The 27805-nt window shown below is 36.5% G+C and overlaps 1 protein-coding gene across 1 annotated transcript in view; it reads right to left on the bottom strand.

The window, feature by feature from the left end:
- The window catches only part of LOC110113405 (kanadaptin), an 86583-nt gene that overhangs the window by 53842 nt on the left and 4936 nt on the right, over positions 1-27805 (bottom strand). The window contains exons 3-6 of the mRNA XM_020845978.2: positions 26474-26559; positions 13113-13189; positions 12695-12750; positions 90-138 (exon numbers count right to left, since the gene is read on the bottom strand). Of these exons, the coding sequence (XP_020701637.2) occupies positions 90-138; positions 12695-12750; positions 13113-13189; positions 26474-26559 (268 nt within the window). The remainder of the gene's footprint in view (positions 1-89; positions 139-12694; positions 12751-13112; positions 13190-26473; positions 26560-27805) is intronic.

Raw genomic sequence — 27805 nt, 5'->3', positions numbered from 1 at the left:
AAGTAAATAGTTTGCAAATATCTCTTCTGTATCAACTAAACCAACTAGACTAATTCAATTAAAAAATATAAGAGAATTTTCAGTCTTACAGGTGGCATTAGCTCAGATGGACCTTGAAAAATGTACAGCCGTGACGAACTGTTGAGATGAGAAGAATAAATATGAAAGTTGAAAAAATATGAAGGGCCCAAAATAACTAACAATCCTAGAAATATTATCAGCGGAGTTTTTTGTACATGAGCCATAGGAACATTTTCACAAGAATTTCACAAGAGTAAACTTTTTAGATAGTTCATTTGAATCACAGGCTTTCCTAAGTGTTCAATTTAGCCCCTCAACTAAACGAATTATAACCAAATTGGTCCAGCAATCAATTTTGCCATTTTTTAAATAGAAATCGGTGCGAGATAAGCTTTTCAGTTTTCATTAAGGCGTTATGAAATATTTAGGATCAAACTCACTACTTAATATCAGCTCAAATGAGATTGACCCTAAAAGGTCCAAAATGCCCTCTCATGGAAAGCTTACCTCCACCCAAAAAAGTAGAAAATAAGATCAAATTGGTTTAAATCTTATAAGTTGAGGGACAAATTAAAAACCTAGAAAAGCCTGCAATTAAAATAGAAATAAAAGTCTAGGGACCATTTTCAACATTTACTTGGAATCACATCAAACAGAGGCTTACGTATACATGAAATAAAATGAACAAAATAATGGAAGTAAACTTAATAATTTCAATATGTAATATAGCTTACCTGACCAAAATAAAGATGTTTAAACTTGTAATATATTACACACTAAACATAAAGGTGGCTGACAATATCTGATAAAGAAATTGATGTAGGCAAGGGGGGGTCTAAACATCTTGGGTTCTTTTGGTCTTTCGGCTGTTGGTTGCCTCTCGGGTTGGGTCATGGCTGCTTTGGTTTTGAGCTAAATTCTTGGGAGCTACTTAGTTCTAGCTCATTATTGCTTGAGCTAAAGTTTAGCTCATTAATATGAAAAGGTATTATGTATGTTAGCTCATTATGTGGAGTTGGTTCCTTGCCTTTTCTCCTTATTTATGTCTTCTCGGTTTCTTCTTGGTGCTGTTTTCCGTGGCTGCTTCCTTCCCCCTTGCTGGGTGCTAGTTTCGATCCCCTGTGTTGCCCCTTCGGTTTCTCCCCAGGTGCTGGTCCCGTGGCTGCTTTACCCGGTTCTCTGTGTTGCCTTTTCGAGTGCTGAATATGGAATAAATTCTGGTTTTTTATGGTTGTTTGGGAGCTATTTTGGAATGAATGCATGTCCCCTTTTGTGACTTTTCAAGTGTTGTTTTGGGCTGACTTTTAGCCTTCCATTTACTTGAATTTAATGGGAGATAATTGGACTCTTTGGCTGCCCCATTTTCTTTTATAAATATGAAATATGTTATGAGAGTGTTATGTGTGCTGATTTTTGGAACTAAACCTGCGAGTTTTTTGGATAGCTTGCGAACTATGCATTTTCTCTCCTTCTAGGAAAGCTTGCGAGCTTGTCCTCCTTCGTCTCGGCTTCTTATCTCCTTCTTCTCCCCGCAAGTGTCCACTTCAATTGTATCTTTCTTCTCGATTCATGGAAATGCAACTTTAGGAGCTTTTATTTAAAAGTTTGTAAGTGTCGTTTTGTAAGTCTTTTATGTTATAAAAGTGATGATGTGACTTCGTTTAATGGTTGTATTTTGTGGTATTTTGGAAGGTGTCCTAATTTGTTTATAGTGTTCGTGTAATTACGGGCTTGTCCTAATTTTTGTCTGCATCAATTTGGTATAAGAACCTAGGTTTGTGAGTCTTCCTAGGTTGTTTCGTGTCTTTTTCTTAAGTGTTTAGAAAAAATGAAAAATCACAAAAAATTGAGTCAGTTGTGGAAGAATGCAATCCAGAAACTTCTAAAGTCCACATTCCAATGGATAGATGGGTTCCGACGGAAGGAAGTTCGACAGATCCCCTACATAATGAGCTATTCAAACTACATATGAAATTGCATATGAGTACGGAAAACTATTTGAAGAAAAAGAAGCGTCTGCAAGAACAGTTTAGGCAAGAACGTGAGATGATCCTGAAGAAATATGAAGCAAAGATTCAAGAGCTTGATGCACCTCCTTCGCCTTGTCGGAAGAAAATTAAAGCAGCCTCCTCGAAAGATGAGCATTTTCAATCGGAGGAGAATTGATGTGGGCAAGGGGGGGTCAAAATAAGTTGAGTTGAAAATTTTGTAAGTTTCTACTAGAGTCAGCTCATTAATGAGCTTCTACTTCTTAATCAGCTCATTATTGTGTATTTAATGCCAAATTAGATTCATTCTCCCTCCTTTACTCCCCTCTCTAAAGGCTCTTTGGTTTCCCCACTTAACTCCCCTTCCCCTTCCCTTGGTCTCTTCGATTTTCCCTCCTGGTTCGGCTCCCCTTGCTGCTGGTTCTGATTTCTGTGATGCCCCTTTGGTTCTCCCCTGGTGCTGTTTCCCGTGAGCTGTTCCTTCTCCCTTTGATTGGTGCTGGTTCCAGATCTTGTGCTGCCTTTTTCGTTTCTTCCCTGGCTGCTTATCCCGTGGCTGCTTTGCCCGGTTCTCTGTGCTGCCTTTTTTGGTGTTGTTCCGCCTCCCCTGCTGTTGTTTCGTGGTTGCTTTTTCCCTAGTTTTTGTGTAGCTGTTTGGGAGCTGTTTTGGAATGAATGCATGGCTATTTGGGTCCTATTTTGGAATGAATACAGGGCTGTATGGGTGCAGTTTCTGGACAGCTGCTGGCCTTCCAAATTCTCCTATTTTAATTAGCTTAATTAATGCTTTTATGGTGGCTGTTTGGCTACTCCTTTTATCCTATATATATATATATATTATTATTATATAAATATAATATAATGTTATTTTGTAATATTAGAGAGAGTTTATGGTGATAATTTTTGGAAGAAAACCTATGAGTTTTGTGGATAGCTTGCGAGCTATGCCTTTCTTTCCTCCTTCTTCTTCTAGGAAAGCTTGCGAGCTTGTCCTCCTTTCGTCTCGGCTTCTTACTCCTCCCCGCAAGTGCCCATCCAATTGTATCTTTCTTCTCGATTCGATGGAACGCAACTTAGCGTGCTTTTATATTTAAAAGTTGGTAAGCGCCGTTTTGTAAAAAGTCTTCTCTGTGGATCTATCCACCCATCACAAACCGACCAAAGTAACTCTCTGTCTCAGCCATGAAGTGATAAGTGGTCTTCTTTGTGGATCCATCCACCAATCACAAACCGACCAAAGTAACTCATTTTTCCTTCCAAACTCCTCTAGTAGGCTTGAGCAACTTCTCAATAATATCCCTCTCTCTTTGTGGATCTGTCCACTATCACAACCGAGTTTTAGCAAAAGAGAGAGGGATAATATTGAGAAGTTTTCAAGCCATACCATAGGAGTTTGGAAGGAAAAGGAAGTTACTTTGGTTTGTGGATGGGTGGACAGATCCACAAAGAAGACCACTTATCACTTCATGGCTTGTAACAGAGAGTTATCATATGTTTATCAAAGCTGTAAACTGTGATGGACAGTGCAAGGATAAGTTCTTTATTTTTAATTTAATCAAAGAAGTTATCATGATGGTGGGGGCCTTCAAACATCATCCCGGTTTATTACTGATAACTGCACCTGTTTGTAAGCATGCAAGTCTATATTTAGAGCAAGCCTATCCTCATATTTTCTGGATACACATCTGTTGTGCATACGCTTAATCTTGCCTTGAAGAACATTTATGCAGCTAAGAATACCGAGGCAAACGAAATCACCTACAATGAATGTCATTGATAACAGCTTTGCTGGATATGCAGTTTGTAATTAGGAATTTTTAATGAATCACTCCATGAGACTCTCTATGTTTAGATGTTTCTCTAATTTGAAGATGCCTGCAGTTGTTGAACTTGTTTATCTCAGTTATAGTGATGTTGAGAAGATTCAAGAAAAAAAAAAAATGTCTTCAAGCTATGGTGATCAGTGACAAATGATCCGTTTAGGAGCAATGTTGGAAAGGCTAGATATATATAAGGAGAAAGCTTTTAGAATGATTGATGGTGGGAATGAGATTGAATAATCATAAATTTCACAATCCATTTATGAGATTACGTGAGAGTAGTGATCACGGAATAAGTCTGGTTTACATCTCAATTATGAGATGTGGGTCAATGCTGCCAAACGTAAATAAAATTAATATATAGACATGAAGAGAAGCACTTCATGAAGACTTCCAGAGCTTCTGGGATGTATTTATGTTAATTCTAGAGAAGCATAGGATGGGCAATAAGTATATACCTTTAACATTGCTTGGCTCACTACTAAATCCCATATTTTAACATTTTTCATTATTATTCATATTTATTTGTTGTTTAGTAATTTTCAATATTTTTTTTCATTATTTCATTTTAAATATTTATTGAAGGATATTCAACTAAAGAATGGCTTCAAGAGGATCCTGCAAGGAAGTTCTCCAACAGAAAGATTTAGAAATTGTCAAATATGAGGAAGACATGTTTGAAGCGTTATTTTTCAAATGAGGACAGAAGAAGTATCAATATTGAGCTTGCTAAATTTTTTGGTTATTTAGAGGACTTCGATGACCAAGAGTCATTGCACGTAAGTTGAGAATTGATCCGAAAATGTGGTGGATTAACAACGGAGCTTCAGCACCTCTACTTCAACAATCTGCATACAATTGCTTGACCAAGTTTTGCATACTCATCTTGTTGTGAAAGAAATTGGAGCACATACTTGTTCATCCAATAAATGAAGAGAAATAAAATTACTCCACAACGGGCTGAAGATTTAGTTTATGTGCATACAAACCTTCGACTTCTCTCAAGGAAAACTGCAACTTATATGGAAGGAGACAACAGAATGTGGGATGTTGCTGGAGATGAATTTAAATCTCTTGAGGATATGGGAATATTATAAATTGCTAATCTTTAACTTGATGAGCCTAAATTAGAAGCTATAATATTTATTGAAGATGATATAGAAACTCAAAGACAAACCATTGAAGAAGCTAATCCTATCATTCCTTCTATTGAATAGTTGAAATTTCATGTGCTGGACAATTTATCTTCCTATTTTTGTTGTTGTACTAGACATTTAAATATTTAATGCTTACTTTTATTTCAATTTTTTTTTTCAAATATTACACTTTGATTATTTTCTTAATTTTTAGGTATTATTTATATATTATAATGTCGTATCCGCGTCGTATATGTATCCTGTATTTTTAAGAATTGGCGTGTCCTGTATCTGTATCGTGTCGTATCCGTATCGGTGCAACATAGCATAGAACCCATGATTTCTGCCCCATCCCTTCCCCTCCAACTCCAACTCCAACTCCAACTCCACTCACCACAGCCAAATGCCTACTCATGAAAACCAAAACTGTAAAGGCTTATCTCACAAACTTCTTTATTTCGTACAAGCAGCAATAAGACCTCTTTGTCCGCCGCCTCACTCACAAACCAAGTCAAGCTCCATGCACCCTAGCTCCAAAAAGCCTACCACAACTCAAACTCCTATTAATCTCCTCTTACCTACTCATCCACTATTTACCTCTCAGACAAGCAGCCATCAACTTATTTCCACTTAAAATCATCATAATTTCAACCCATCACCTACTCCTCACTCGATCTCCATATCATTACAACCAGCCATGGACATGCAATTTCTCCTCCGTCTCAGCTCCTTATATCTTCTCTCCACAAGTTGCCTTCCACTTGTATCCTTCTTCTCAAGCAATGGACATGCAATTTTAGGTTGTTTATGTTTGTGTTTGTAAGCATCAAGAGTTGTAAGGTGTTTGTTTTAATGTTATAAGTTTGTAAGAGTCGTCTTTATCTTATAAAAGTTGTATTTTGTTGTATTTTTGGGTATTTTGTGTAATTTTATATATTTTATCCAAAGAAGTCTGTGTATCTTTTTGTTTGCAAAAATTAAGGGCTTTTCCTAATTTTTGCTTGCATCACACCTCATTAAACCGTGACTTCAAACTTCCAAACAACCTACACTAGCCAATTCTCTCTCTGCCTGTCCTTGTCTTACTTTACCACTCTAGTTCTCCCTCTAGCTAACAAAACCACCTTCACAACCACAACATAATCCTCTTCCTCCCTCATTCGCCATTCACTCTCTCTCTCTCTCATTATACCTCTTTCCACTCTAAAAAAAAATATGATTATTCAAAAATAGAAAAAAAATAAATATTGAAATTTTGAAATTTTTTATTAAAAAAAAAATTGTGTGCTTGTCGAAGCAGATTTCTCGTCACTTCATCATCATCACAATATCTAGTGCACAAAAGTATAAAAATGCAACTTTTAGAACTCTTAAAAACACGATTGCAGTATACTAGGCGGAATGAGCAAAATCTGTATGAGATTTTATTAACACGATGAGAGGAAAATTTCAGGCGATGCTTACAATGCAGCAGTAAAGCCCTATACATATTTTTCTTAGCACAATTAAAAAACATATGTTTTGCAAATTTTCTTGTGCAAGTACCTTATACACCTTTCTTGGCATGGTGGGTTTTAAAAATTCAAACTATGGTGTCCTAAACACCAACCATGCACACCTTGCTTTGCATAGTAGGAAGGCCAAGCACTCTTCGTAGATGACCCCTACATGCCTACATGAGAAAGATGCTAGAAGGATACCAAATTTTGGACATATTAAACGGACCTACATAAGAGAGAATCTAAAAGAACTTTTATGGGCATAAAAATAGCCAATTTAAAGGGTAAAATATAAATTAAGAGCATAATTTAAACATCCTAAAATTGATATAAGCAATGTTGAACAAAAAATTGAAGGCGACCACAAGGACTTACAGGAGACTTACTGAAATGCCTAAGAGCGTGAATAGAACCTCATCATCCATATTTTTTAATGTTGAATAGCGCACCATGGCGCAACACTCCCCCGTGGAGCATTGGGAAAAGGGTTCAATTAAAATGTTTAAGAATAGTGTAAGAGTGGGTTCCATATTCTCATAGTTTTGAGAAGTTTACGTGGGAACAAGTGATATTTATACATTATGTTATGTTTCTTTTAGATATTGATCGAGTAAATGAAAGAGTTCGTTATGACGTTTGACCAATCACACCGTGGAGAGAGAGGTAAAATTAAATTCTTTTAAATTTGAAAAGTTATCTAAATGCAATCATGTAGAAAGTTATTTATTTTAAACGCAACTTGTACTTTCATATATGATTTAGCATCTTCTTACATGAATGCTTTTGAACATATGATACAAATGCAAATCTCTCAAGTAATGATGGTAGAAAGTGTAAAGCCTATGTTTCTTTTACATGCAATGCATATGCCTTCTTTTACATATAGTATATATGATCATCTCTCTTTTCTCATGTAATTATACAAACATGTAACATCATATGAGAACATTAGATCATACACATGAATGGCATGCTAAAGTCTCTTTATGAATAAATAAGAAATGTTTGCATGTGCATGTTTGATGCAGAGTACTAAATGGTAAAGGGGCTCTTTTGAGTCAATGGTAACGGGGCTCTTTTGAGCCAAATGGTAAAGTGGTTCTTTAGAACCAAATGGTAAAGGAATGGCCAATTAAAAGTATACATGATCAGTACAAAATAAATGATACTTCCGCAACGGGTGATTAATATTATGTTATTATGATATCATGCCGTTATGTTATATGCATATGAGGCATCAATTGAGTCATGATTGTTTAATGAGAAAGTATTGCAAGCTTATGCAAAGAAAGAGAACATAAAGATCGACTTGGAGGCATTTTCACTTTAAATAATGTATTATGGCATGTTGAATGTTTATTTACTTAGAAGTATATACATGTTGTACTTCTTTCCTTGTCTCTAAATTTAATTGAATGTCATTTTATCTACTGAGTTGTGACTCACCCAACTTATGGAACATTTTTCATGAAAACCTGATAAACGATAATGGCAGATAGACCACCATTTACGTACCGTCGTAGGAAGACGATGGGCGACAGGTTCCTTCTTTTTTGGTTTTTGACATTTTGAATTAGAAGGATTCATGATGACTTGTAATGGAAGATTTATGGACATCTTTTTATATTTTGAACCTTTATATTTAAGTTGATATAATGAATGATAGATGAAAAGAAAGAAAAAAATTTTACTTGGAATATTTTAGTAGCTATTTTTATATGTTTGGAGATGTGTTGATTATGAAATGTGAATGTTTTTTAAATTCTAATGTCCGACTTTCATTCCCGCCTCGCCTATGCGAGCTTACCAGGCCGGGTCGCGACACTTAACATTTAAGCCATGTGTCACGACCCAGACCGGTTAGCTCGCAAGTGCGAGGCGGGAACGAAAGTCGAACAGGAGGAATTAATAAAAACTTCATATTTCTCTATTTACATGTCTCCAAACCTATACAAAGCATTCTCAATTCTTGATGAAAGAGCCACTAAAGAACTCCAAGTACAATATTTTTCATTTCATTCATAAACTAAAGTTAACATATACATGGAGATTCAATTACAAAAGGAAGTGTTAAAAATAGAACTAACTATCAAAGTTATCCTATACAACCATCTATACCAAAATATCAAAAACTCAAAAAAAAGAACATGTCACCCGTCGTCTCCCTACGACAGTACGTGAGGGGAGGTCTATCCGTCATCTATCATTTACCAGATCCTCCTGAAAAGTGTCCCACAACATGAGTGAGTCACAACTCAATAGGTGTAAATGGTATTCAAATAAATTTAGGCTCAAAGGAAGAAAACTACAATATGCATTAAAACCTCAATAAAAGAACAATCAACATAATACAACATTGCTTAGGGTGATTCATGTCTTCACTACAATCTTTAAGTTTTTATTGCTTTCATAACTTTTTCATTCTTCTTTTTAAAACATTCATACCTCAAATGATAATCTTAAATGCATATAACATAAATATGAAGTGTTCTTAAATATCTTAATATGTAAATATAACACCCGTCTCGAAAGTATCACTTGTACTGATCAGGTACATAAAATTGGTCATTCCTTTACCATTGGTTCAAAAGAACCTCCTTTACCATTTAGCTCATAAGAGACTTCTTTACCATTGCTCAAAAGAGCTCTTTATCATTTGATACTTCTGCGTCAACATGCACATACACTTAATACTTACATATTCATAAGAGATGCTTATGTAAACTATTCATGAACTAATCAAATGTATGTTTTCATAAGGGTATACGTGTTTGCTATGCTCATGAGTTTATTTGCATGTAAATAGAAAGCATGTGTAGTTCATGTAAAAGTAGCATGAGATTCATTCATGAGCATGGTTTAAAATTGCGCAATATGAGGCTCGCCTTGAGACCCGCCTTTGCGCAATTCCAGTAAAAAACGCCTCGATGCTTACGCCTCGAGTTTTTTTTATGAGGCTTGCGCCTCAACTTGGTTGAGGCCCGTCCTGAGGCCCGCCTCGTCTCACTGGCATGAGGCTTACAACTCACGCTATATATATTAAAACTTATAAATCTTGAAGTAAATGTCCGACATTTGACTCTATAGGAGAGAAGGAAGGGGAGAGAGCAGTTCACCATAATGATGATTCAAATGAAGAACCCCTTAGTGATGATAGTGCTGATGACTTATGAGTTCTTATGTGATATGTCATTGTTATTTATTTTTGAAAATTGGAATTATATTTTAATGAAAAGAATACTGCAATTTGGGAAAGATAGAATTTTGAGTTGAACTATATTTCATGTTGTCTTACTATTGAGATATTTTGATTTCACTGCATATCTTATGCTTTTTTATATTTTTTATTATTCAATCATTAGTATATAAAAAATTTATAATTTTATATTTACGCAATCTTTTGATTTTGAGGCTTACGCCTCAAAACGCCTTGAGGCTTACGCCTCGCCTCACGAATGAAAAACGCCTCAATACCCGAATACGCAATTTTAAACATTGTTCATGAGTTCTAAAATTTCATAAAAAGAACTTTTACATTCGCATCAAGAGATCATAAGCTCATAAGGAAACATGCTAGTCAATATAATACCATAAAGAGCATAAAAAGGAAAAATGACATTTCAATGTAATTGCATGAAATAAGAATTTTCTAAATTTAAAAGAATGTCCATTTCACCTACCTCAACTTGTGCACCACAATGCGATCCTTCAAAAGTCTTTACGCCCCTTTCCTCTTACGCAATCAAAATCTACAAATGACGAACATAAGGTGTAAACATAAGTTTCCTCCCTCTCAAACCTTTAAAAAGCCCTAGGTTATAAGCATGTAACTAGTTCATACACCAAGCTTTGATTTTCTATAAAACCCCTCACTCAAACCCTATCAATTTCATTTTATTTTCACTAGAATTAGGATTTCATCCTAACTCTAGCTTTTGGAAAACCTAAATCAATTCCTTGCTCACCTCAAAGATACAACCATCCTCTTTCCCCTTAAACTCAAGTTACCATACAACAATTCATTGGGTTTTCTAAATTTTAAAATCCACATTTTCATGAAAACAACTCACATTAGGGTTTAAAAACATCATATTACCATTCCCTAAACTTATCTCAAAGAAATATTGAGTTTTCTCAAAACCCTAACTCTCATTCCTTAGAGAAAACTCATGGAAAATAAGAGAAAACCCAAGCAAAACACTTACCTTAGCCTTCTCTTAGATTTCCCTACAAGCTCTTCCACAAACGGCCGCCGGAAAATGCCTCCCGGGTCGCCGGAGACGCCTCCTACCCGACGCCCCTCCTTCCTCTCTCCGCTCGGTTCGGCCGAAATGAAGAAATGGGAAGAGTGGAAAAGCTCTCATAAATGCATAATTACATATATGCCCTCACTTAAACCCTCCTCTATTCAAATAATATCAAGGGCAAAGTCGTCATTAAGAGTTTTCCAGAAATTTTAACTCCCAAAATACTTAAAATCCTATATGGGTTCTATACACCTTTTGGTTCAGAATTTTGCACTCTATTTTATAAAATTTATTGCGTCGAATTCCGACGACTTTGAAAAATTCACTTAAAACTCGTTGTGATGCATCGAAAAGCGTGCGAAGTCTAAAACGGCATTTTTGCGGGTTTTACACCATGTCTACCGTTTTGACTCTTAAGAAAGATAAAGCCATCGATAGAATAATATGATTATGTTTTACCCCATGAGACCCATTTGAACTACTTGTTTTGATGAAAACTAACACACATTGGTGTTGTATTTATAGTTAGTCTGACTGTGACAAAACCATGTATCAAGAATAACCCATAAGGGACCTTTAACAATTGTCATACCTCAGTTTAGCTACAATTATGTTTGGAATATGGAGAATAGATGACTTAGGTCTAGTTTGATTGGACGTTTTTTTTTTTTCTTTTTCCTTTCTTAAAATGTAAATTTATTTCTTCTTTACTGTTTGGTTCCTCAAACCACGTTCCCAATAACACCATTTTTTTCATTTTTCTGTTGTTTTAAAAAAGCTTTTTATATATGCTTCTCCATTAGAAAACTTCTTTCTCTGAACCGATGTTTCTTAAAAATACCTTTTACAAAAGTACCGGATAACCAAACGAAGCCTAAAGTTGGAAGACTTGCTCTAGGGTTTTTTTTTTTTCTTTTTCAATTCCTCATGTTAACATTACTTCAAGTTGCTCCAAGCATCGGTACCCAAACACGTAAAAACCTAAAACTACGAATCAAATTGAGGTTTTAGAAACTAGCATTCCAGGAATCTGAACTAAATCATGATGCATCATTCAGAACCAACTCATGGTTTATGCATGTTTAGATTGTTTTTCAGGCAATCTTGCATAACCCTTCGGAAAACATTTGTTGAGTCCTGAGAAGCATGATACTAGTATCATTAACTTATGAGCATTGGATATTGGAAATTAATTTTTATCAGTTTGTTGTTGTGGATGACACTTTTATGAGAAATCGTTAAATCACATTTTTGGGGATTTAATATGTTAAAATTGCTCAACCATGTTAAATTGGTAAATATGTCTATCATTATACAAATTGAATATGAATGGATGTCAGTTGGATGCTTCAAAGATTTTTTTGGTCTAGGCTGAGTGGCATGGCAATAGTCATGTGTTTCAATCTCATAAAATTAAGAGATTCTATCTATTATTCCTAAAAACTTTTGGAGGCTTTATTGATCAAATGGGCCAATATGACAACGATAAGTAGAACAACATCTTCAGCAACCATATTTTAAAAGTCAAATGTGCCATTTTCTATTCAAGATATATCAAAGTGAAATTTTCTTGCATTTTCCTCATTCTAAACTTAGCCTCAATTCAGCAATTTTCAAGATCCTAGCTCAAGGATCGGGAAGTCCAAGGGGCCTCAAAAAGACCCCTCTTAGTCTGGCTAAAACAAAGCATTTTTTACTCTGGCATCATTTCTTACTTGAAAACAAAGATCACACTCAACCAAAGGCGTATCCTTCTTGAATCATGAGGCGCATCTAGCACATGATAATAATAAAGAAGAATTATTAGCACAATCATTAGAGAGAATTTCATTCAAGTTGATTACTGGTAAGACAAAAAAATTACTGCAAATAAAAACAAGCACTATTGTTTGGAAATATGGTGATGGAAGTGGGTTTATAAAACATAAAGAATCAAGAGATCCATCCATACATCAATCATATTTTAAATACTAATCTACTTACTGGCCAAATCGAAGTACATCACCCACATGAATTTCCGTGTAGACCTTTCCCTTGACCTAACAAATGAAAAACCAACATAGGTACAGTAACCAATATCAGCAACCACGGAAAAGTTTATATGTTGGTTCTCAATTTTATAATATGAAGGTTAAAAATTAACCCTTGGATTTATTTTAAGTAAACAAAAACAGTAAACAGGTATAAACTATAAAGGATATATATGTTTCCTTTATTGCTGCCGCACATGAACTCTCTCGCATATAATTGCCAAAAGGTAGGAAGAGAATTATCACATGCATTTAAAATGGGAAACAAGACAGTTCCAAATAATGGGTGAGGAAGCATTAGTTTCTACAGATCATCAGAGCAACATTGTATCCAAACAATATTTAGTAGCAGAGCTGATCAAATGTATTACCTGGTTCTTGTTAACAGAAGTTCCATGTGTGCTACCAAGGTCATAAAGATATGTGCCATCCTTTTTAAACTGCAAAACTGCAATAATAGGTAGAAAATGAGACTTCTCCACTTAGATGCTTTTAATACAAAATGGGTTTGTTTATATACAACAACAACAACATCAAGCCTTTATCCTACTACGAGGGTTTGTTTATATGTGAAAAATAACTCTCTATAAATCAATTTCATTGAGAAACTTAATTCAATAATCAGGTTAAGTAAAACTTAATGCAATAGGTTAGCAATTAAATGTTTATAATGAACTATATATGTCAGCCGACAAAGGTAAGCCCTTGTGGAGGCAAAAGAGAGACCTCAAAAAGTTTGAAAACAATAATGATGAATATCACATGGGATCTATTAATGTAGACGATGGGCTGGATTCAAACCCTACTACATACGGTGTGGGTCAAGTAAAATCAACTACCATATAATGGCCAATGAACCTAGACAAATATATATGACATATTTGATAGGAAACGCTGGTAGATCTCAAGTATTTCCTATCAATATTGGGGAAAGAGCGAGAAAATGCTTCCAAACTCCAATGAAAACCAGAAAAAACAATAATTTTTATTGCAATAATCAAATATATGGAAGAAAATAGCAAGATAGGAGGATAGATCTCTCCCAAATTCTCTAGACGCCGCTAGAGCCCAAAGGAAACCTAAATCTAAGAGATCCCAAATTCAGCCAAATTCAAGATGCCCTAGTCCTAGGAAAACAAACTATTTAATGCATACAAATCAAAAGGAAATCCCTAAACAATCCCTGCCTTCAATTTCCCTCCCAATTCCCTCACAAATCTTTCCAAAAACGTTCCCTTGGATTTGGCAGCCCGATCGGCCTACGCAACAGGCAGATAGTTCCGCCTACCGGCTGGACTAGTCTAACAATATTCTAATGCTATAATAAAATATTCTATGTTAAATAAGCAAATGAATAATATGTTTATTTAAAGTTTTAAACTAATATGTTAACACCTGTATTCTTGACAAATATAGTGCAATTAGAATTGAACACTTAATATTTCTTGTAAAGATTTTACTCAAGAAGATAACCTCACTTACTATATGCTATGTAATTATTCAAGAAATTTCTCTTTACAATGATTATATGTAATGCAATAGAGCGGAAAATGATGATGAATTTAATTTGTATATTCAACTGACGATTAACATACAATATAATTTCCTTCCCTTGAATATTTGAATATTTTGTTAAAGCTTTTTATCATAGTACACTTTAACTCATCAGATACTGCTCTGGCTATTGTTTCAAGACATGATTGAGCTTGAGTGAGGATCAAGTTTTGAAATGGCTATCATATATTTTAATGTTTAATATTGCTGTAAGATATGAAGCATGATTAGGGTAATGTATATGATAAAATTTCTCTATTATGTATATAAATTTTAATGTTCATTAGAAGTTCAATAGATGATTGAATGAAATATTTTGGGACGCTTACTACAATGGAATTGATGTTAAATTACTAGAACTCTATGAATTATAAATTGTTTGGTTAAATTTATTTGGGACATTCAAGCGATTGAGTTATCACTCGCTCTTTTCTAGTGGGTGTTCCATAAAGGGGTGTTGGTGGTAAATTCAATCAATTGTGTCGTCCCTGCTCTATTATGTATATTGTACGCCAACAAGAGTTGTCGTGGGGCATAGTAAAAATGGTACCAGTGCAATTGAATTCTATGAATTATATGCAGAAGCTTCATTAGATTTAGTGCCGTTAAAAAAAAGAATGTGATGTGATTACCATAGAACTAGGGTGGGTTTAGTCTTCCTAATTTAATGCGAGACAAACCCTACATGAATATACATTAAATGGATATTTATTAAATATATATTACGCATGAATATGAGTACAAGAATGAGCATTAAGGGGATATTTGGTTGCCTACAAAGAGAGTGTAACGTATTCCAAATGCAGGGGTTTTGAAAATATCAGCATTTGGTTTCAAGTAAAACAAATGTAGTGTAAAATTTTGGAGCATTTAGACTACATCATCTAGTTCATTTTTAGTGGAATTGGAATTCCTTCGTTTTGAGCAAGTTCCAAGTACACCGAAAATTCATTGCAATTATCGCCGCCCGCCACCGTCCACCACCACATTCACCGCCGACCATCGCCTTTGTCTTCCACCCATCGCCACCAGCCACCACCGCCAGAAGCCGACCATCACTGCCAATCTCGGCCACTGGCCACTACCTTTTCGCACTTTACATTGCATTAACTTTACTTCAAAGTTCAAATCAAACAAAAAAAAAGTAATCTCATGCATTCCTTTTACAACCATCCAAACAACTCCAAAGTATTTCTTTTATAATGCATTCCTTTTTCAGGCAATCAAACATATCCAAAATGATGTAGGCAGGCATTAGAATAAATGGGTATTTATTCGTGGGCTAAATTTCTGCTTATTACAACTCAATTTAATGCACTAGACTAGATATGATCGTGATATTATTAATTTATTTGTCCAACTTATGATCAACATACCATGTGATGCAGGATCGAGATAAGCAACATAGAAAGTACACTCAAATCCTACATTTACTAAGCGGAGGCAGAGGACGAAGCACGAAAACTTTGCAATTAAATCATCACCTACAAGGTTAGCATATTAGAAAGATAAATGAACAGAAAAGAAATTCACCCTTGTTGTTGTCGCGAAACAATTTGTCACTGGACATTGGAAAGTTGCTCGTCGATGGCCTCCGAAAGATTGAAGATGATGCGGTCCACGTACTCTTCAATGGAGTTATCGACTTCCGGGTTAAAGTCGAAGAAGGGGCAGTGGAGGATGTTGACGTTCACTTGCTGGTCGTAAGCGAACCCGTAGTCAAGCTCCGGATCGGCCATTCATTCGTGTCGAAGTGTTGGTGTGTGGACAAAGATCGTGGTTTGCTTCCCTTGAAGACTTCTCTAGAGAGAGAGAGAGAGAGGTTGTCTCAAGATTTTAAATAGAGAAAAAGGGGGGTGGGCTTTCCTATTCTTGAGGAAAGGAGGAAGGAGAAGATGGTTCGACTAAGAGAAGATAAACCACATGTGGGAATTAGGTTTAGGTGTTGGGAGGAAGAACTTAAAATCTGAAATTAATTTCATATTTTACCTTGGAGGGATTTTGGAATTTGAATTTAATTCCAAAAGGAGAAAAGAATTAGTGGGGAGGGAGATTAGGGAGAGAGAGGGGCGGCGGGTAGGAGAGAGGGGTGCATTTAAATTAATTCCTAAAGGAGATGGTAGCTTTTAGGAAAGAATTTAATTAGGTGGGCAAGGGGGGGGGGAGTTCGGCCAAGAGAGAGCGAGGGGGGCTTGTGTCTGGATTCAATGTATTTGTATTTAAGGTATTAACTACTCAATTAATTCATATTTGAACTAATTGATTTGATTAATGACCTTTCCAAAAATAGGATTAATGAAATAAAAAGGATTCTAATCAATTAATTCATATTTGAATTAATTGATTTAATTAAGGACCTTTCCAAAAATAAGATTAAGGAAATAGGAAAGATTTGGGAAATAAATTTGACTTCTTTTAAATTCAAATTCTTTCCAAAGATAGATTGGGTTAAATAAGGAAATGGGAGATTTAGGAAATAATCTTGAAAAGGGAAAGATGGGGGGACAGCGGCTTGATAGGGAAGGGATGGTCGGCAGTTCGTGGTGGTGGTGGGGAGGGTGGCCGACGGTGGGGATGGTGGACCTTTGGGTGGCCGGTGGTGGGGTTATGAAGGTGAAACCATGGGTGGTAAGGAAGGGAAGAAGAAACATAAAAGAATTACAAAAAAAAAAACGAACCCTGAATCTGGACTCTTCCAAGATAGGTGGGTGATCTAATTCCCTCTCCCAGGGATCTCTCTCCAATCTCTCTCAAGCTCTCACAAGAACTCAAAACACGAGGAAAATTTTATCATTCATTCATTAAGCATGAAAAGAGAACATAATGGCTATATATGGCCTCGTACAAATTACTCAAAAAAAAGACGACAATGCCCTTTGGGCTTACACATGACCTCCCATAAGTAGGGGGTAAAAGAGGAAAATAATAAAAGCAAATACAAACATAACATAATAAAAGACAAATACATAATACGACTCAAAAATACATCAACTAGATCGTGGCCGTAGATCGACGACCACGTCTCTGATAGACTTTTGAAGTTCCGATGTCCCCATCACTATGTTATTAACTTTTATTGAATATTTGAATCATATATTAGAGTTATTTATTTTGGTGAGCTTTATAACTCACCAATTATTACTCTGGCTATAGTTTTAGGGAGATGATAAGATAAGGTTGAGCTTGAGTAAAATCAAGTTTTGAATTGACTATCCAATTTCTTTATGTATAATTTTGATTTAAGATACAAAGCATGATCACGTACAGTATACAATAAAATTTTGATGTTATATATATAAGCGTTGATGTTTATGAAAACATCTATAGATAAATATTTTGGATGCTTCCGTGCAGTGAAATTATACTATATTAATGGATCTCTAAGATTTATTTCAATCGTTCAAGTTATTGAGTTTATCTCTCACTCTCTTATGATGAGTAGAATTTCAGAATGGATGTTAGTAGAAGATTCAATCAAATGATTCATACCAACCTTACTGGGGTTTTATGATTGAGGGAGAGGGGTCATCATTGGGCATGACATCAAGGTAGAGAGAATATCACCTAGCAAGCTAGTAAATTCTATTTGATCAAGAGTATTACACACAACAATCTTGTGTATCCATATTGTGATCAAAAAGGCCAATTTCAACAATAGGAACCATAGAGGATAATTTCTAGAATTGTAAATGAGACTTAAAATAATCAATGTAGGCATATCCAAAAAATTTGCAAGGTTTGTAAGATAAGGGCAAAACCACTCTTTGACAATAGCGAACTAAGTGCCTCTCCATACCTCTTGAGCCAAAGTGGCAAAAATGTCCATCTAAACAAGAACACAAGCCACAGATTATTGATAAACCTAGCAGTGGCAGCATCCACTTTTCTTTGTTTGCCAAACATTGCACCTAATGAGTATATGGTCGATCAGTTTATGTAATGGAGCCATAGATGAAGAAAGATAACCAAATCGGATATAATAGACAAACTTTAGCAGTATCAAAGTATGGAGACCACTTCAACATACGCATTTGTAGGCCATACACATAATATGAATGCCGAAAGGAAAGTCTAGAATAGTCTGCTTCTAAAAATAGTTTAACAAGCATTTCACGCTGGTAAATAAGTCCAACAAAGCAATCACCAAATCAATGAAGATCAGATGTGAACATACAAATAATACTCAAGCTCAAAAAACAAAATGAAAATGGAGCTGTCATATCATAAATATCTGCCACAAAAAAAATGAGTGGATTTATCATGTAAGGTAGTGGTTGGGTTGTGTTTAATAGATATTGTGCCATGCTAAAAGAATAAGAGGAACTGACAAGGTGGTTCAATTAATAGGAACCCCTCCCCCTATCATTTCAATGAAGGATAAAAAGAGGGAGTAGAAGACCTGGTAAACTGAGCAACAGTATGCAAAGAGATTCAACATGATGGAGCAAAATAACCACCACCAATAGCCAAATAATCCAAAGACGACAAAAACAAAGAAATGGGTAAAGATGAAGCATGTGGCGAAAGCTTGACACAAACACCGGCAAACAAGGCAAACAAGGCTCAAGAAGCGAGATGAAAGATGAGCTCCACAAATGAAGGTGGAGGTTGCTCACCAATGGTGCGTGGTGAGAACCAGGGATAGTAATAGCGGGACGCAACAAATTAGTGCAATAGAGATGATGAACATAAGCCAAGGTGGTGGTCAAGACAAAGCTCAAGACCAAAGCAAAAGCAGTGGAAAACAATAATCAAGAATCACGAATGCAAGAACAAATGTGGGATCCACGACAAAAGGGATGAAAGATGTAGGACTACGATGTTTGCAAATGAATTTAATAAAGAACTTGCACAAATCCTTGATTAGAGAAATAACAAAGAAACTTATTAGTAATTAAAACAACGAATCAAAACGTAAGAGGGGTCACTTTCGTTTAGGCCAAGTTGCACATCTAAAAGATTTGAGTCCTCAAAATAACGTAGAAAACAACAATATGCCAAAGTAATAGTTTCAACAAAATCCCTAGTCTAACAACAAGATAAATAGACAATGAATGCACTCAAATTCCTACGTTTAATAAGCTTAGCAGAATCAGGCGAATGTGTCCTTCGTAACTACAATCAAATCACAAGAAAAATGTTAGACTTAAGAAATACAGGAAAAGGAAAAAGTATAACCTCCGTCAAGGATCGGCGGCAATCCTCCACTCGACTATCTCAAGTTGTTCTTCAAGAGCTTCAACCAAGGTGTCCAAGATACGCTCTATGTAATCGTCCACCGTATAATCGATTCTTGGGTTGACGTCGAAGAAGGTTGAATGGAGAATGTGCATGAACCCGTGTTCATCGTAAGCAATGCCGTAATCTGTTTCTGGGCAGCCATCAATGCGAGAAGTCGCTGTTTTGACTTTGGGAGGTGCTTGACGGCAATGAGAGACTTCATTGATGGTGCTACAGTGAAAAGAATCCGGCGGAAGCTGATGGACAGCAAGCTGTCCCTTTAAGGCAGCAGTTTCGAAGCCTCTGGCTAATGAGAATCCAGGCATGGTTGCAGGAAATTTCTGGCAGCAGTCTTGGAGAGCAGGAAACCCAACGTGGGATGGGATTTGTGGAGGAAAAATAGCACATAAGCCTTGGGGAGTTTTCGGCCAGCAAGGGAGGAGAGCTTGAGGCTTAATTCCAACTTAGAAGGAGTGGTTTTGGAAAGATTTAAGGAGGTGGGGAGCAAGGGGAATTTCGGCCAATAGAAAAGGAGGGGTTTTGAATTCTTTCCAAGAGAGTAACTTGAATTTTGGAAAGAATTTCGATGAGAGAGAGGATTTTGAGGAATTAAATTGGGTTTCTTATTTTAGATTTAGGAAATAGGAAAGATTTAATTAGATCCTATTTAATTTGAAATTCAAATAGGAGTAAATTAAGAAGCTTTCCTAAAAGATTTCGTAAATTAAGAAAGATTTTGGATTTCAAATCAATTGGATATGAATTCAAAATCTGTCAAATTTTGATTCAATCTAAATTAGGAAATGATGCATTGGGAGGGAAAATGAGAGAAGGGGAGAGATGGGGCCGGCAGGTGGGATTTGACCATGGGGATGGTGGAGGGTTTTATGGTGGTGGTGATGAAACCGGCTGGTGGATGGGGAAGGCTTGTGGCCGGCGAAACCGGCTGGTGGATGGGGAAGGCTTGTGGCCGGCGGCTGAAGGCTTGGGAGGAGTAATGAGAAAACACAAATAAGGAACCACGAACCTGGCCTTCTCCAAGGTTGGTGGGTGATCCGAACTCCCTCTCCTAGGGATTTCTCTTTCAAATGCAAATACGATCTCACAAGAAATCACAAGAGAAGAAAAATTATCATTCATTCATTAACCTCAAAAGAGAACAAGGAGGGCAATATAAAGCCTCATACAAAGGACTCAAAGACAAAAGATAACAATGCCCCTAGGACTTACATACGACATCCCTTAATACAAATGTACAACGGGAAACTAAATAAAGCAAATAAAATGTGACAACATAAATAAGAAAATACATAGAATAAATCAAAAATACAATGACTCAATCATGGTCGTAGATCGGGTTGAGGTGACGAACGGCAGAGAGACCCAACTTAGATATCATGCTAGAAGAAATAGCATTTATGCAACTACCACTATCCACGATGACCTTACAGTTCTTGTCTTTGATTTTGGTGTAGGCGTGAAAAATTGAGGTCAAATACCAGTCATCTATGGGTGTCGGGTGGGATAGCGCACATCTCACCACGCAGATGGTAGAGGTATCTAATTTCTGAAGGCAATGGAGGATCGTAGTGTCATCATCCTCTTCGAAGTATTCATCTTCCTCCTCGACCTGGTGAATCTGATCAACCTCGAGCTCGAGATCGTCCTCAGTAATCTCCTCGATGATCGAGACTTTATAGGGACTGGAGCACTGAGAAGTGATATGCTCATACCCCTGGCATCGAAAGCACTTGATCCCAGGACTGGACCGAGGGGTATCCAAGGTGGAAGTTTTGTTTCTATAATCAGATCAAGGCGCAAGAGGACCCGTGGGAGGTCGGGTCGTGCTCCCAAGAGTGGGTCGGGTAGCATAAGTGTGTGGAATGGAACTACTAGCAGGTCTGTAGGAAGGCCTAGAGTCATGTGAACAGCTCGGGAGCTGTGAACGGGACTCCTCTAAATCAAGCACTAGGTTGTAGGCATTTTCCAGTGTAGTGATGTTCCGGGCAAACTGCTCATTGCGAAGATCCTCTCGCAACCCGGTTTGAAACATAGACAAAATCTGCGCTGGGGTGGTAGAGGTCTCCCCCTTGCAGCGAATCAGGAAGTCATCGAAAGAAGCAATGTACTCCTTAACTGGTTTGTTGCCTTCATTCATCCTATTCCAGTTGTCCAATAGTCGGGGGAAGTACGAGGGAGGCAAGTACTTCTGCTTGAGTTCCCGTTTCATGGACGGCCAATCGGTAATGGGGTAATCATTCCTAGCTTCCCTAAGGCTCTCTAAGTTGACCCAAAATTGACTAGCCCTACCCGTGAGCTTCATCTCCGCAAAACTAACCTTCCTAGCCTCGGAGATGTTATACCACTTAAAGAAACTGTCCATACCTTTGATCCAGTCCATGAAGAGCTGGGGATCGAGAGTGCCATCAAAGGTAGGAGCGTCAACTTTAATATTTTTTCATGAGTGGTATATCAGGATCATGACGTGAGTCATGTCCATGGTAAGGAGCTCGATGATTGGCACAGTGTTGCCTCTCATCCGGGTAAGTGTCATCTCCATACATAGAAGGTGGTCTAGATGAGATGTAGGGAGTAGGATGTTGTCTAGCTCGCTCAAGTGTGTCAAATCGCTCAGTGGTGTTCCTACGAAGTTCAGCTAGGTCGGCTTGGTTCTCTTTGAGTTGATGATTAATATTGTTCATTTGGCCTACCAACAAGTCTAAGGTCCTTCCTAGTTGTTCCGGGTCCATTGGGAAATCATTACAGGACATCTAAGGTGACTAGGATGTAAAGGATAGCAAGTTATATGATTAGAACACCCTTATGTCTAGTGAAATGACTATGAGAAAAGTAAGGACAGCAACCTAACAATTTCTAAATGACACAAATGCAACGGTGGAATGAATAAAATGCTGAAAGAAAAATTCTACCAAGGATTCTAACACATGCAAAAAGAGCATACCATGCTCTGATACCAGATGATGTAGGACTACGATGTTTGCAAATGAATTTTATAAAGAACTTGCACAAATTCTTGATTAGAGAAATACACTTTCATTTAGGCTAAGTTGCACATCCAAAAGATTTGGGTCCTCAAAATAAATTAGAAAACAACAATATGCCAAAGTAATAGTTTCAACAAAATCCCTAGTCTAAAAATAAGATAAGTAGACAATGAATGTACTCAAATTCCTATGTTTACTAAGCTTAGCAGAATCAGGTGAATCTGTCCTTCGTAACTACAACAAATCACAAGAAAAATGTAAGACTTAAGAAATACAAGAAAAGGGAAAAGTAAAACCTCCGTCAAGGATCGGCGGCAATCCTTCACTCAACGATCTCATGTTGTTCTTCAATAGCTTCAACCAAGGTGTCCAAGATGCGCTCTATGTAGGTGTGTCAATTCGGGTCAACGGGTCGGGTTTGGGTTGAACCCGGAACTGACCCGGCACTGTTCGGGTCAACCCAAACCCGACCCGTTTTTAAAAACATGTCAGGTTTCTGGACCTCCCGATTCGGGTCCGGGTCAACCCGACCCAACACGAATGACCCGAAGTTGACCTAAAATTGCTAGTTTTCAGGTCAAAATCGGGTCAATCTTCAATTTGCGGGTCAAAATCGAGTCAAAAATGGACCAATCTCGGGTTTCCGAGTCAAATAGGAGTTTGTGTCATTTTCGGGTTGCTGGGTCAACCCGAACCCGACCCGATTTTTAAAACGGGTTGATTTGTTGAACCCGAACCCGACCCGTTTCGGGTCCGGGTTGACCCTAACCCGGATTTTTCCATGTCGGGTTCGGGTCGGGTTGTGTTTCGAGTCGTGTCAAAAATTGACACCCGTAGCTCTATGTAGTCTTCCACCGTATGGTTGATTCTCGAGTTGACGTCGAAGAAGGTTGAATGGAGAATGTGCACGAACCCGTGTTCGTCGTAAGCAAGGTCGTAATCTGTTTCTGGGTCAGCCATCCATGCGAGAAGTCGCTATTTTGACTTTGGGAGATGCTGGACGGCAAGGAGATACTTCTTCGATGGTGCTACAGTGAAAAGAATCCGGCGGAAGCTATTGGACAGCAAGCTGTCCCTTTAAGGCAGCAGTTTCGAAGCCTCTGGCTGATGAGAATCTAGGAATGGTTGCAGGAAATTTTTGGCAGCAGTCTTGGAGAGCAGGAAACCCCACGTGGGATGGGATTTGTGGAGGAAAAATAGCACAGAAGCCTTAAAGAGTTTTCGGCAAGCAAGGGAGGAGAGCTTGAGGCTTAATTCCAACTTAGAATGAGTGGTTTTGGAAATATTTAAGGAGGTGGGGAGCAAGGGGAATTTCGGCCAATAGAAAAGGAAGGGTTTTGAATTCTTTCCAAAAGAGCAACTTGAATTTTGGAAAGAATTTCCAAGGGGATCCAAGAGGGGCCGGCAGCACTAGGGATGAGGGAGAGGATTTTGAGGAATTAAATTGGGTTTCTTATTTTAGATTTAGGAAATAGGAAAGATTTAATTAGATCCTATTTAATTTGAAATTCAAATAGGAGTTAATTAAGAAGCTTTCCTAAAATAGATTTCATAAATTAAGAAATATTTTGGATTTTAAATCAATTGGATTTGAATTCAAAATCTGTCCAATTTTGATTCAATCTAAATTAGGAAATGATGCATTGGGAGGGAAAAGGAGAGAAGAAGGGGAGAGATGGGGCCGGCGGGTGGGATTTGACCGTGGGGATGGTGGAGGGTTTTATGGTGGTGATGAAACCGGCAGGTGGATGGGTAAGGCTTGGTGGCAGGCGGCTGAAGGCTTGGGAGGAGGAGTAATGAGAAAACACAAAATAAGGAACCAGGAACCCAGCCGTCTCCAAGGTTGGTGGGTGATCCGATCTCCCTCTCCTAGGGATTTCTCTCTCAAATGCTCATACGATCTCACAAAGAAATCATAAGGGAAGAAAAATTAGCATTCATTCATTAACCTCAAAAGAGAACAATGAGGGCTAAATAAAGCCTCATACAAAGGACTCAAAGACAAAAGACAACAATGCCCCTAGGGCTTACATACGACATCCCTTAATAAAAGAGTACAACGAGAAATTAAATAAAGCAAATAAAATGCAACAACATAAATAAGAAAAAACATAGAATATATCAAAAATACAATGACTCAATCGTGGCCGTAGATCGGCGGCCACGCCTCTGATAAACCTTCCATGACCTAATGTCCCCATCAATGAAGCTCGAGAAGGAAGGCTCAAGCAGAAACTAACTAGCAAGCCAAAGTTGTGAGCAATAATTTGCAAAAACAATGAGACTATGAGAGCAAGAAAATTGAACGCAATCGCTGCAATAGAAAGTAAAAAAAGATAGAGGTGAGCTGCTTTAGGTTTTAGGACCAAAGGCTAAAGCTGACAAAATGAACCTTCCATTTGAAGAATACGAAGGAATCTAGTTGATATTTAGGCAAGTTTGTGGTGAGTTTGGGTCGACTTGAATAAAATTTTATTCTAATTTGACTCGAAGTTTAATCAAAATTTAAATCAAATCGGATTGATTGACTTAACTAGAAATTACTCAGTTCCAAGTAAACTCAAGAAATATTTTAATTAATTCTAAATTATATATATATATATATATATATATATATATATATATATACTTACTTATCTCTTTTCATACTCCAAGTCAACCCAAATAAAATTTGAGCTGGTCAATTGAAACTTAAAATCAACTTGAAATTGATTTCAAGTCCTAAGTGGAGCTCAAAATTGAACCATGTAATCTATTTTGAGTCAAATTTCAAGTGAATTTCAAGTTATTTCGAGTTTTGATTTTTTTTAATGTAATTTTTTATCCTAGTTTCATAAATTGTACACCGTTCATTAATATTGAACACTTTATGTAGTACCTATCAATATTTCAGTTCAGTGGTTAACTGAAATCCTGCACAGAAGTGCATATTCAAAAAACAAATTATTGCTTCCACTTTTGCAAGCACTCCTTGCCTCAGCCATCTATAGCAACTCTTACTTCAAAGAACTTGTTATTAATACCATTAAGCATAATGATTCAAGCTATTGCTATCCTAAGCACTAAATGCTAAACCCTAAACACTTTACATATAATCATAGATGCATATATAATATATCACATTTAACATTCTTTTAGGCTTGCAGTAGCTTCAGATAGATGCTTCCGTTGATCAAAAGAGTCTGAGCTCATCACAATTAAATAAACTAATTTTTGCTTTTAAGAAATCTGCAACAGATTTTGAGTAGCTCATAGTTGAATAAAGACAGCCAAAGATCAGAAAGACTCAATCCCCCAGGTAGTTCCTACTGGGTATTGGACTGGGACCTGATCAAGATTGAATTGAAAAAAGCCTTTGTATCATACAAGAGCTATCAATTAAAATAATTGTATGCTATAAATGGGAAACTAATACCACCTAAAATTCTTGATATGCCGACATCAGCACTCAACAATAATAGTTACCAAAAAGCTTTATCCTCGTTTTATATCATAAGACAACATAAAAACTATATCAAATGTGAAAGATCCTTTCAACATGAGAGATGTAAATAGTAAACATCAGATCTTGATGGACCGATAAGGTTACCAATTTTGCAAAAAGCACGTTAACTAAAATTAACTAAACTGACAATTTTTAATCCCTCCCATCTACTTTTAATAAATTAATGATCAAGGTTAAGCTCATGACATACATGAATATTATTTGATAAGGATTACTATTTTAAACGATTAATGACAGATAATAAATCATGTATCTAGTGCATTTTTCACCCTAAAAATAATCCCACCACAAATACAAAAATATCTATGATTACAAACAGTATAAATCTAAAAAAAATACAGGCAGTGAAATTACAAATAGTCACAAGGAAAAGGAAAAAAAAAGTTTAATCGATGTCGAAATGATTGTTCAGTCAAAAACAAAACACCATAAATGAAAAGTTGCATACCAGCATGAAATCGAGAAATGGTTGGATGCTCAAGCACAAAATCACATAGATCCATGCGCCCAAACATGTAGGCTCCTTTCTCATACCTGATTTAAAGACAGTGTAATAATTAAAATAATTGAAAACCAAAATTATTTTAACAGAACATGTTTAGGGGATTTGTACCAACGCCTTCTACTTAGAAAGTACAGTCAAAGTCTCAACAATATGCTACAAGTACAGTCAAAGTCTCAACAATATGCTACATTTATTTTATATTGTTTCGCAAGATGGGTCTCCCTTCAGTTTCTATATCTTAAAAATTCATTTGTCATGGCTGTCTTTATGTTCAACCATGACAAATATATTATTTATCCGATCGAGTTCTCTAAAATATTTTTTTGTCAACCAATACATGCTCGAAACATTGCACTAAGAAAATTATAAAGTAACTAGAATTGATGGTTTAAATTTATTAAATTAAATTGAATCTATAGAATCAATTGGAAAATATTTATAAAAATGCATAACGCAAGCATTTATTATGTGCAAATATATGGTTAAATTACATGATGGTGTTGACCATTACAGTTTGAAAATGCAGGTAGATGAGCTGTTGAAATGCATCTAAAACGTGTTGAAAATGTAAAATAAATGAACCGAAATCGTCAACAAATTTTGCTCATTTTAAAGCAGTGACTTATCTTAATTCTTTCCAAAAAAGCAATCATAAATGTTGTCATTGTGAACTAAATGATAAGTATAAAGGTTTGGAATGCAGTTATTATGTTTGTATGGGCATCTCCAAACAGTTGGGATAAGTCTAAATGTCTAATGATGATACAATGGATTCATCTCCAATTCAGTCATTTAAGAAATTTTATGCAAAAAATAAATTTTGTTAAACCAATATTAAAGTTAAAAGGGCTTATATTTAGGCAGAAATCAATATCAAGAGTGATTCTACATACATCGCCCTACAAGACAGGCAATTAGGATGAGTGTCTTAGAAACCATCTTTATGGAAGAGAGCGATTCAATCTATCAATTCATTGTGAAGGCTAGACTATAGCAGCCACCTTGACAAACATTAATGTTAAGAGTAGGTCTATTTAGGCAGCTTCTAAAACACTGGGTGATGTCTCTGAATTTTGTGAGGTCAAAGACATAACTGATACAACAACAACAACAACAAGCCTTTGTCCCACTATGTGAGGTCGGCTACATGAATCCTTTCTCGTCATTGTGTCCTGTTAAAAGTCAAATTCTCATTTAAATCTAAAAAAGAAAAAGCATTTCTAATATTTTCTAACCAAGACTTTTTAGGACTACCTCTACCTTTCTTAACATATG

This window comes from Dendrobium catenatum, unplaced genomic scaffold (genome assembly GCF_001605985.2).
Source record: "Dendrobium catenatum unplaced genomic scaffold, ASM160598v2 fragScaff_scaffold_156, whole genome shotgun sequence".
Lineage (NCBI taxonomy): Eukaryota > Viridiplantae > Streptophyta > Magnoliopsida > Asparagales > Orchidaceae > Dendrobium > Dendrobium catenatum.
The sequence above is the reverse complement of the archived record's forward strand: the minus strand, read 5'-3'. Positions and strand labels throughout refer to the sequence as shown.